Source organism: Lonchura striata, chromosome 3 (genome assembly GCF_050655825.1).
Source record: "Lonchura striata isolate lonStrDom1 chromosome 3, ASM5065582v1, whole genome shotgun sequence".
Lineage (NCBI taxonomy): Eukaryota > Metazoa > Chordata > Aves > Passeriformes > Estrildidae > Lonchura > Lonchura striata.
In genome coordinates this window covers 75,987,270-75,999,891 of record NC_140705.1, presented here as the reverse complement: position 1 = coordinate 75,999,891, position 12,622 = coordinate 75,987,270, and the positions used below count along the sequence as shown (strand labels likewise).

The window sequence follows — 12,622 nt, the reverse complement described above, 5'->3', positions numbered from 1 at the left end:
TCATATTGCTTTTCCTTATGGTGAAAGTTATTTATTAACCTTGGAAGTGGCAGCACAGAAGAGCAGAAGATTCAAAGAAATAAGTCTCATTCAATACAAAACACTATGTTCTTAGGAGAGAAACCGCGGAGTGAGCAAGAAAATTAGAGCAATCTAGTAGGGAAAAAAAGCAAAACAAGTGTAAAATGAATTATAAATTCATTGTAATGAAGATAAACTGATTTTTTCCACCCTAGAGTTGTAACCATCTGCATGTAAATTGTAGTTTGTTTCTATTTTAAATAACACATTTCTCTAGGAGGCACCATACTCGTCACAGAAACAATTTATCCTTGACTCTGGGGACTGCCAAGTGACTCATCTCTCCTGATGAAAATTCACTCCCAGCCAGCATGCTCTTGGGCACCAACAGCCATTATGGTATAAGATTCTTTCATGAGGGAATGGTTTTCCCCAGATAAACTTTCATCTTTCTTAAGTAATAACTCTTGTTCAAAATCAAGCAGCCTAATTCCATGAAGCGTTTTACATCTTGCAAATACTGTCAGAACCTCTTTTCCCTCTTCAGCGTGACATTTACTCAGTTGTGACCACTGCAGTGCAGTCCGCAACATTTGTGTTAAAAGCTTCCAAATACAGTATACTTTCTGTGCATCCATGTGTCTATCTAATTGATTAAATTGGAATTGGTCATTTTAGTGTCCACTTAGCAAAAAAAATCTGCTTGCTTAGCTGTTTGTTCCATCACTAAACACTGCAAGCTTAAAAATCCAACACACAATAGAACACACCAACAAAACCCACATCTCCCATGCATTGTCCCTGAAATCTGCAGGTTGCACCACCCCACTGCACCAGCACTTACTGGAGTATCAAGAATAGAGATAAAATCATCATCACATCAAGGTCCTGATTCAATAAAAGTTCAAGAAGATCAAGGCAAACAGATGTAGAAGTTACACTTCAGTACGAGGGAGCATCAACTGTTATCTCAAGGGAAGCTCTGCTGCCAACTAAAATTATCAGTGACTTCCTCTACCAACTAAAAACCCATCCTTTAGGTCTCAAGAGATACAGAGACAGAGTCCATTTTTGCTTCTGAAAGACTAAGGTTTGCAAGAAACAGAATCTGTCACCCTTTGGCCACAGAGAGAACAGTTTCAATGAAAGTTGCCACTCACCACAGACAGCAGCATTTAGCAAAGGATGCAGAGAGCCAGAGAGGTTGAAAACACCTGAAAAGGGTTTTGGAGAAGTTCTTTTAAAGTGCTGTTATCTTCTCTCTAATGCATCAGAGCCACAACAGCACACTGTCTGAAAGCAGTAATTAAAACCAGTAATAGTGATGGTGCAATAACAGCTAGAACCAAAAAGTGTAATATGAATGGGATATCATATATAATTATAAATATGTTGCTAAACTTACATTTAAGTTCTAATGTCAGAAGTCTTTCAGATAATGTAATAAGTTTTTCTACACACTGGTTACTTCCAAAATTTGAAGTTCTCTGTGTCTCTGGTTGCTTTATGAAACATACAAGGGGACAAAGAAAAAAGTGGAAAAATAATAGGCTTTCCTTTTATATTGATATCTCCCCTATGTCTGCATTAATTCAGTTGAGACAGTGACAACAAGAAACCAATTTACAAGGAATCATAAGTAACAAAATTCTATTTCAATAAGAGTAGCATAGCTGTTGCCCTATCAGCTTCTCTTTCATTGCTGGGATTCTGAACACAGGCTCTGGGGTGCAAGAGAAGGAAGAGACATTTCATTCATTCCATGATCCCAGCTGTCCCCTCTCACATTTTAGCCACCCAAATTTAATGACAAAACCTTTAATCTTTATCAAGGACACATGCTTTTATACACTATTTTTCATGGAGTTAAATAGAAACCAATATTCTGTTGGTAGCCTGATCTACTTCATTCCAAAACAAATCACAGTTATTTACTCTTTTTAAGTGTTAGATGATAGGCACTGTAGATTAATACATTTTGGGAATTAAAACAGTTTCTAAAAATCAATTTACAAGTTATTACCTACCAAATACTAGGGATTACTTTTTTTAAATGAAAAATCTTAAGTAAAACAGCTTACACTGCCTACAGCACATGCTCAAATAACATGGAAAGGAGAAATAATTTGTTTCTTAAATACATCACCAGTGCAATTGTGTAAGATTCTGTGCAAGGTCATAATTTTCCAATCAGGGCCTGTATTTGAGTTCACTGAGCATCTATTTGTATAGAGAGGAAAAAAAGTCATCCCTGATAGATGCCTACAAATAGTTCTTTTATAAAGGTGTGTAGCATGATATCTGAACTTACAATTACATACTGTGATTATAAAGCATTATTTGATACAAAAAAAAAAAAATATTACTTCAAACCTTTTTCTTAAACAAGGTTCCTTAATTCTGAGTGTTTGGTTGTTGATGGGTTTGGTTGCTTGGCTTTTTGGAGGAAGAAAAAATCCCAGTATGTTCAGTAAACATGTTGCTGTCATCTAGCAACCCAAACCAGGCTTCCCTCCTCAAAAGTTTTTTACATCACATTACAAAATTGTACTTCTCTACACTTTGTGGTATGGCACATTTGACAATAAGCTTCCTATTTGTTTTTCCCAGACATGATAAGCTCCTCTTGCAGGCCAAGTTTTTTAAAAAGGTACAGACTTCTTGTGTAAACATATATACCAAGAAATGTCTTGTGTTCTGTGATCATTCCTGACAACTAAAACACAACTCACAAAGCAGCAGAAAAATTAAGTCATTCTGTTTGAAAGATCTCAGCACTCATATTAATCTGTGACCTACAAGCTCAACCACAGAGATGTCGATTTTTTCCTTTGCTGTTCAGTCATTTATAATTGCTATTAAAAATCATCACCAACATACAACTAGTTTTATAATGGATTGAACACTGCATACCAGCTGCATACCTTTAATTAATTGAGGTGGGAGACAAGTGGAAGTTCAGCAGATACTACTGGGAAAAATAAGAACTACCAGCTCTCCAACTTTGCAAGAAAAACAACTTTTACTGGCAAACCAGAATGTTCTGACCTGCTTTAAGTTCACTGCTGTTTTTTTCATGAGACAAATAGATACATCAGCAACTCTAGTGTTGGTGTGCACTGGTTAAGCTGTTTTGACATAATCCTAGTGGAAATCACAACAAACAGCCTGGAAGCACTCCCTATTGTCTGTGTAGCTGAATATGATTCCAGTCCCTTTGAAAGAGGTGCTGCTGCTGGTGGCTCAGCATTATGCTGGCCTAGATGTGGCTCAGCACTGTGGCAGGTCCCCACTGCAGACAACCTGTCCAGGAATAAGCAGAGGCTTTCTTCAGGCAACAAGAAGAAGCCTCATATGCGCAGATCCTAATCCTCAAAGAATCCACTTTATATACTCTCTTATCTTCTGAAAATCAAAAGCAATCCAAGAGACTGCTGCATTGACAAATTCTTGATACAGGTCATTAACAAGCCAATAAGGGAAGTTGTTCTGCTGGACCTGATCCTTACAAACAAGAAGGAACTGGTCAAGACTGAAGTTCCAGAGCAGTTTTCCTTGCAGTTATCATGAGAAGAAACTAAGGATCCCAAGACAAAAGAGCAAAGCAAAAGTCAAGGTCACAATTGCAGATTTCATCAGAACAGATTTTGTTCCCTTCAGGTACCTGCTTGGATGAATCCCGTGGCAGAAAGAGGGGTACAGGACAGCTGGATAATTTTCAAGGATCACCTCTCCTCCTAGCTCAGGATTTGGCCACCCTGACCAACAAAAAAAAAAAAATCATGCAAAGGCATCCAAAGGCCTGCAGGAATGAAAAAGGAGCATCTGACAAACCTCAGACCTGCAAGAGAAGTATATCTAAATGGAGGAAACAAGTGTCCAGGAGCAGCATGAAGATGATTAGGCATGTAGTTGGGGTGTCAGGAAAGCCGAAGCCCATATGCAATTCCATCTGGCAACAGAGATAGAGAGCAACAAAGACTGCTATAGTTCCAGCAGCAACCTTTAGTCCTGCTACTGAGCGGGGATGGAGATATGGTGACAAAAGATACAAGGAGGCCGAGGTACCCAATACTTTCTTTGCCATGGTCTTTACTGGTAATTCTGAGCCTTTAGGACTCCCAAGCTCCTGAAAAAAGGTGGGGAAGAAGGATTTGGCTTTAGTGAAGGAGGGTCAAGTTAGGGGGCATTTAAACAAACACAACACCCTGCAAAAAAGAATGTGGGACTATGACATAATACATCCACTAATGCTGAGGGAACTGACCAATATAATTGTGTGGCCACTTCAGTACTCTGAAGACACATTGGAAAAGCAATGGAAGCAATTGGAAAAGCTTCTTGAGAAGTGTGAGAAAGGACATAGTTCCTCTTTTCAAGAAGGAAGATCCAGCAAATTGCAAGTCAGTCAGCTTCACCTCAGTACTTGAAAGGGTGATGAATCAAATCACTCTAGAAAGAATTCACAAGCATATGAATGGCAAGAAAATTATTTGCTGTAGTCACCACAGATTTGTGAAGAGGAAAATTGTGCTTAAACAACCTGACAGCCTTCACCATTTTGAAGAATGAAGGTGCAGGCTTCAAGTAAGAATTTTGACACTGTCTTCTACACCATCTCAAATAGTAGAAGGAATGATTGAATCAGATAAGCGAACAGTGAGATGGATCAAAAACTGAACTACAATACCCAGAGGGTTGTGATCAGCACAAAGTTCTGTTGGAATCAGTCACTGGCATACCTGAGGGATCAACACTGGGCCTTGGATTATTTAACATATTCATTAAACATTTGGATGATTGGGCAGAGTATACACATTACAAGTTTGCAGATGCTACAAAATGCAGTAACAGCTGGTAACACCAGAGAGTTGAGCTGTGTCCAGAGGGACTTCTGCTGACTGAAGAAACTGGCCAACAGTGTTATCCTGAAGTCTGGCAAAGGAACGTGCAACATTCTGTACCTCAAGAAAAATAACCCTATGCTACAGGCTAGGGGCTACATAGCCAGAAATCATCTTTGCAGAGAAAGACCTGGGCATCCTGGTGGAAAAGTTAAATTGAGCCAGCTGGCAAAGAAAGTTGACAGCACTCTGGGCTGCATTAGAGAAGGTGTTGCCAGCAGGTCTGGTGGAATGATCCTTCTCTTCCATTCAGCACTGCTAAGACATCTGGAGTGATGCCCTGTTCTGGGTTTATTCTGTTCAAAAAAAAAAAAAAAAAGACATTAACCTACTGGAACAAGTGAAGGTGAATCACCAAAAAAATAAACAATGGAAGAGCAGTTCTGACCTACAGAAAAGATTCTGAGAAACCTAGAATTGTACACCCTGAAGAAGACAATGCAGGAGACAAGAATGGAGAATGTGTCTTAGTCACATATATAAATACCCAAAGAGAGAAAATAAAAATGACAGAACAAGACTCTTTGCAATGGTATCTCCAGTGAAGTGACAGAAGGCAGTGAGCACAAACCAAAATACAGGAAATGTTAGACATTAATGTTTTGTTTTCCTCTTAAGGTGATCAAATGCTAGAACCAGGTTCCAAGCTTGTTTGTAGAGTCCACTCAAGGCACAACTAGATGCAGTAACAAGCACTTTCCCACCACTGACACTGCTTTCAGCAAGGAAGGGAAGGTTGGGCTAGATGACCTCCAGAGGCACCTTCCAACATCTATTTTTCCATGTTTTTGATAGAAAATATCAGGTTTTTATGTTGCCATGAATATTTATTGCCCTGATAACATTAGCACTAGAGCAACAAATATTTCCACTGATGTGCAGGTTTCATGTTTTCCTCATAGGGATCATTCAATGCAGTTTTCCTTCAGTTCCTAAAAAGCATCACACTGGCTGTTACTGCCATTAGTTATAGAAACTTGATCTTTCATTGACAGTCCAATAAATTCATGTCCTCACTATAGACAGTGGCAGAGCCTGCAACATGGGCTTATCATGAGCTACACACAGAACATCCACCTTTGCTCCCTCCAATTTTATTGCTCACATTTTCACCAGTGCACACACTATCAGCAGAAGTTACATGTCTTTGGAAACTACACAGGAGTTAAAAGCCAGCCTAGGTACTGCCATTTTCAGTTTTGCTGGGCAATTCTGTTTGTGTATCAGCATTTCCACTGAATATCTGCTCTACTTTCCCCAAGAGCCCCATGCAACATTTAAACTAGAGGATACAAATATTCTTGAAAGGATAAAACAGCTCAAAGTAGAGTTACAAGATAGCTTCTGAATGTTGCAATTTCAAAGGACTGCGAGCTGTTTTGTACATATACTCATTTTAGAAAAATGTGGCAAAGAAGTTTGGTACCAGCTGCACCTTCAAGAAAGTTTAGATAGAATGCCAATACTTTGACCTAGATTAGACCATAGGACACATCACCCTTAAGTACGCTGGGGTCTCTATCCAACACAGATGGTCAGACTTATCCCTCTCTATCAAGAAAAGGCTATTTTGCCAAAAAGAATCTCTAAAGGAAAAACTGCATCCCATAAGATGGGAGGAGTATAAAATGCTGCAGGAGTATAAAATCCTCTTAAGGAAATTTCCATCCACTTATCTGCTTGCTTTTGTGACAGGACAAACAGGGTCTGTGGGATGTTCCTCATCCTAGGGAAAAGCCCTGATAGCAACCCTCGGTAATCTGGGTGACAGTTCTAGAGCAGAGATGACACAATGCTCCAAGATATGTCTCAGGAGCACTCACCAACATCCCCTTTAATTTATGCCCCCAAGACATTTAAAGAAATTGTCCATTAACAGGAAAATCAGATCTCAGAAAACAATGAGAAGTGCAGTGTTTACAATGCATTTTATCACCATCTCATTTGTCCACACTATACACAGCATGGGATAAACACCAGGAGGCCAACATAGCCTAAGGCAGGAAATTTACAAAAACATCCTTTAAGCAGGCATGAACAACTGCATTACATGATTTAAATTCACTCCTCAAGTCACTCTTCGATATCTCTCAACCGAAAAAATATTCCTTGGTGTTGGGCACAGCATAGCTATCAGTCACCTGAGGAGTAGACTGCTGTTTCTTACAATACCACTACAGCAGAACACAAGTTCCGTGAAAATGGAAGAGGCTTACAGACTGAACCAGCAAAGGGCTGTAATAGAATGGCAGCAGCAGAAAAAGGGAGAAAATAAATCAGAAAGAAACACCATTATAGATATTAAATTGCACACAGCAATGTTTACATCAGAAAATGAGAACACAGGATTAAGGTTTCTAGCATTTATTACGTGCCCTTTTTTCTGCCAAATTTCAAACTTAAAAATTATATGAAGCATCCCTAATGGAAATTAACTAGGTTTAAATTAATTTGGGAAATGAAGCCTATATTCACAAAAGAGTCCTCCTAAACCCCCCAAATCAGAAATTTTCTTTTCAGCCATAGCCTCAAAGAAAGAGATGAACCAAGCTATCTGCACTTAATTTCTTCTCCAAGCTTTTTAAAGAGTAATTTACTGCTGTTTTCAAGAAATAGTAATGGAAAGAGGAAAAAAATCCATTTGGAAGTCACACTCATTTCATAGATCAAAGCGGAGAGTTCTTCCTCCTTCCTATCATTAGGGAGTTAAACTATGCCTTCAACATAGTAAAAATTACCAAAACCACATCCTTGCACAGAAACCCAGACATCAAAGGTAAGTTTTATATTTCAAGGAGTAAGAGATACCAGGAAGTTGATGTTCAAAAGGTGGTTACTTAGACATGCATCTCTGCAGCCTCCCTCCAGTCCTCAAGGGATTCAGTCTGCTTTGCTTCTGGACATCAGCAAATGGCTGATGATCTATCAAGCACCCCTTGGGTCACTCTACACAAACCAGCAACACTTTGCACCGACACATGGGACCAGTGCCAAGCTTTGCCCTCAGCTCATCATCATAGTGAATGATGATTTGACCTTGCCTGCTTTATATCTTTGTATGACTTATTTGGCATTTAAACACTGAGGCAAGACTTACCTTTTCCTGTAGGTTTGGATTTGTCTTTCTGTCTTAATTAGCACAACAGTACAGTGCCACAATAACATAATCAACAGATTAACTTGAAGCAAAGGGTTAGCTCAGTCTTATTGTGGTGAAGAGCCAGCCAAGAGAACAAGCAGTAATGACTTCAATTTAAGAGTGGAATTAACTAATGCACAATTTACAACACACAAACCTTGTTACTAGACAGCTACTCCTTTTAAGGTCATTACAAAATGGTCTCTGCAGTAAAAATATATACTCAAAAAGTTGTGTGCTCTTTCTTGGAAAAAAATGCACAGCCAATATCTGTAAAATAAAGTTCCTCAATCTCTAGTTGAGATGCATCTTTTTATTCCTCACTTGACCTTGTAATAAGAGACCAAAAATGGGTTGGCTTTGTATCTTGAAAGCTACAAGCACATGAAGAATATGTACCAGAGACATTTTGTTTTATGAAGACAGAAGGTGATATTGTAATAATTTGTTAACATTTGTGTGATCAGTGAATCGGCTGATTTACCTCTTTTATGGGTTCTTCATCCAGGGCAGCATCTTCCACCACAGTCTAGTAAACAGAGAGGAGAAAAGAGAAGAAAAATCCTGTAAATATACACTACCAAAAAAGATTATTTTAAGCCACAATGTAGTAAATTTAGTTTGAGGCAATTAAGTTGCTTTCAATTTATCCTACTATAGTAGGCAGGTTCAATTCTTCAAACTTTGCACAGGTAAATTAACTCTTGAATCCATAGGGACCTGCTTTCTCCAAGATCTATAATATGTTAATAGAAGAAAGCACAATTAAAGAATTACTAAAATTTCTGTTTAATAGTTGAAGCCAAATTTGTCATTGAATCTATAAAGAAAAAAAGATTATTACTGAAAAAAACTAGAGGAATGGAACATCATTTCTTACTGGGAAGAGAGAATATGTGTGTATATATAGGAGCAAATTTTCTAAACACTCAGCTTACATTTAAATGCTGTGTTTACTTAAAATCATTAAGTGATGAACCATTTGGAAAACAGGTAGAAAGATTATATAGAGCTTGATCACACAACCCTTTATCGGGAAAAATATTCCCAAGGTTGTAATTTACTATCCTATCCATCCAGCTTGAGTGGGATCAATAGTTTTGCCTACTCTCAAAGAAATTCAAGAACAGCAAATATCCCAATTTTCTTGCTTACTTGTCAAACACAATTAATGACCTCCTGAGTCAACAGGTGAAAGCAGCAGTATTTCACTCTAATCTTCCTTTTCACAAACATAATACAGAACATGCCCTTGATGCACTCTTCCTTATCAAGTGATTGATTTACTATAAAAGCTGTCTTTAATATCTGCAAGTCATTCACCTGAGTCATGCACAGGCACTCAAATGTCTGTTTTAAAAGGGTTTTTGGCTTTAAGAAAGGGAAGGAGAAAGAGGTCCATATGTATAAAAGAATTAAACTGTCTCCCTCCTTGCCTACTAACTGTGACAAGCTTCCATGAAAAAGAACTTGCAGACAATCATGAAAACATTTTATCCCACACAGATTCAGAGACTATGACAGTTCTCTTGAATCAGTACCACCACTGGTGTTTAAGCTACATTCAGCTCATTAAAGAATAAATGTTTCTGCTGTTTGAAAATGTCTTCATGGACAAGAGTCCACAAGAGATGAAATTAATTTCTATGTGCTTTTACTAGATTTGAGCAAACAGTACTTCAGCAATTCTATCTACAGCATGATCTAAAATGGTCTAAAGTTATAGCATATCTTTATCGTGTTTAGAGACAGCAATAAATAGAGCCAATAAATGGTATTTTATATATTTTCCTATCTAAACTACAGGAGTTTATGTCTGCAATTCTTTAACCCTCAACTTTTTGCAAGTGAAATCTCAGGAAGTAATGGAACAATGTAGCTCAGCTATGCTGTTGTTTCAAGTAGGAAAGAAAAAAAAAAATAGCACCACCAAAACCTACAAGCCCACACATCTGATTAACTATCATTGCAATGGGTCAATTATCTTTGGTAAGGAGATCCACACAGCTTCATCTGAAAGAAAGGTCTAAGTAGTTCTCTACCAGCGAAAGAGATAACAATGCAAAGACATTGCCCCAGGCGATGTACATTGGGCTTTAGTGCAGGATTTACCCTGTGATCTAAGGGAGTTTTCCCCAGAAATTGACAACAGAAAAAGCAATGACTGAAGTGCTTTCTGTCTGGGCCAGAAAGAAAAAAACACTGGGCACACAAAAAACGAACCGATTTTAGAAAGGAGGGAAGGAGGAAGAAAAAAAACAAAAAAAAAAAAACAGGCACGTATATGCACTTTGAATACCAGTCAACAGAAAGGTAGACTTGGGAGGGGAGCACCACTTCCATGATGATCAGCAGAAAACTGTTCACCATAAATATAGCTATACAAGTCTTCTCATTGTGAAAGTGATTTAACAAGGTGTCAGATGACTTCTAAAACAAAAACAGGAATGATACAGTTTCCCAGCTATAACCTGTTTATTAACCCTCAGAGTCCTTGCATCCCACAAAGTGGAACAAGTGACAGTATTCAGAAGTGAATTACATGATTTAAACCTTTGCAAGCCCCCCACAGCTTTTTTTTTTTTAACATAGGGACTCCAGAATTATCTGTGCTGGTAGAATTATTATTCTGCTGTATTATTAACATGCACAAACTAACACCTAGCATTAAACCTTTCCTGCAGTTCAGCAGCTCCTTTTGAGTCAAGTGTTTTGTGTTCTCCATAACCCATCTGGCTCAGTTACACTTCCATCTTTCCCTCTCAGCAAAACCCTTTTATAGTATTTTAATCAAACAAGGGGATAGGGGGTTAAAAAATAATCACCAACACCCCACCCCCCCCACCTCACAAGTTTCATTCATCTATTTTTACCACATCTCTGCTACAAATGTGCATCGTGTGCTACAAACAATTGACCTGAAATACTCTGGGGTTTTTGCACTGTTCAACAGCCCCAGAAATACTCGGGAACCTACCTTGTCCCATGAGAGTACAAAAACCATAAAACCATAGAATAACCCAAGCTGGAAGGTTGGAAACCCACAAGGATTACAGAGCTCATCTCCTGCACAAGACACCCCCAAGAACCACACCATGTGACTGAGAGCACTGTCCAAGCACTTCTTGAACTTGAATGATGCCTTTCTTGACAAGATAACCCCAGACTGCAGGTAATGAAAACACTGCGAGACATATTGTGAGCACACACAACAGAGCAGCCAGCTAATTATCACAGCATTAGGTTTCCAGTGAGACCCCGAAAGCAGATCTTAGGCTAAGAGGTAATGGGCAAATGGGTAATCAGAACCCAAGTGAGGTCCATAGCCTCAAATCACATACTTCATGTTTAAATGCGAGTCCGAGTACGACTCAGCCCACTTTGTGGGTTTTCCATCTGTTGTATACGCTCTCTGCTTTCCAGCTATCCCAGTCCCCCGGGGCACGGTTCCGACCCGAGCCCGGTGCCGGGCGGGCAGGACAGGACAGGACGGAACATCCCGCACTGCCCGGGCTCCGCGGCTGCCGCTCCAAACCGCTCCGTCTGCGAGGCAACAGGTTCCCGAGCCTCGCCTGCTCCCCGCCCGCAGCAGCGAGCAGAGCGGACGAGGGATGCTCGTCACACCCCATTTCGTGAGGTTTGGGCACCACCGAGGTGCTTCCCCCGGCGGGAAAGGGGGACCGGCAGCACCGCCGCTGCCGCACGCCCTCTCAGCCGCTGCCGCTCACCTCCGTCTCCATGGGCTCCACCTCTATCCCTTTCCATAGCTCCAGCAGGTGGGCGATCGGCATGCTGGGCGATTCCTGCCTGAGGACGGGATCAAGCACAAGGAGAGCGCGTCGGCCGCTAGCGGGAGCGGAGACGGGAAGGTGTCGGGGGGTTCGGGACACGGCGCCGAGTGGGACCGGGACCCTCCACCCACCCGCTCGGCAAAATGGCTCCGCGCTGCCCCGGGGAGCCGCAGGCGGGGCGCGGGCGCTCCGCAGGCGCGGGAGGCAGGACAAGGCAGCGGCCGTCGCTCCGCCGCCGGACCCTCGCCGCCCCGTCCCGTCCCTCTCGGCGCCGCGACCGCCTTGGCTCTCGGAAGCCGGGGGAAAGTTGCTGCGGAGGATGCTGCGGCGGCGGCGGGCGCTGCTATGGCAACGGCGGCGCGGCCCCCCCGCCGGCCGCCCCGCCCGAGGAACCGGCGGGAGAGGCAGCAGGACAATTAGTCCATAACCACTATGTAGAACGCCGGAATCCTGAAAGAATGTGCAGCTAACAGAAGGATATCTAAGGTTTACAAAGCCCAGTATTAGTCCAGTCTTAAAAATAACTGGCTATCACTTCCTTTACTACATTACCTCTGTACTACAAAGCCTGTAGTAAAGTCTGTTTATTCACATGCCCTTTCCTTTTCCTTCAAATCTCATAAACTGTTACAACCTTACTAAGCATGACAACACACCAAATGCCCACCTGCCAGACACCATGGTTTATGCAGATATTGATTTCAATTCTTCTCAAATTTAAGACAAAATGTGCATTTTAACTTGTTTGGGCAACTTCATCAGGAACC

At 40.8% G+C, this 12,622-nt stretch overlaps 1 protein-coding gene across 1 annotated transcript in view; it reads right to left on the bottom strand.

The window, feature by feature from the left end:
* Positions 1 to 12,012, bottom strand: part of RPS6KA2 (ribosomal protein S6 kinase A2) — a 279,608-nt gene extending 267,596 nt beyond the window's left edge. The window contains exons 1-2 of the mRNA XM_031504319.3: positions 11,793 to 12,012; positions 8,549 to 8,593 (exon numbers count right to left, since the gene is read on the bottom strand). Of these exons, the coding sequence (XP_031360179.1) occupies positions 8,549 to 8,593; positions 11,793 to 11,855 (108 nt within the window). The 5' untranslated portion in view covers positions 11,856 to 12,012. The remainder of the gene's footprint in view (positions 1 to 8,548; positions 8,594 to 11,792) is intronic.
* Positions 12,013 to 12,622: the final 610 nt, after the last annotated feature.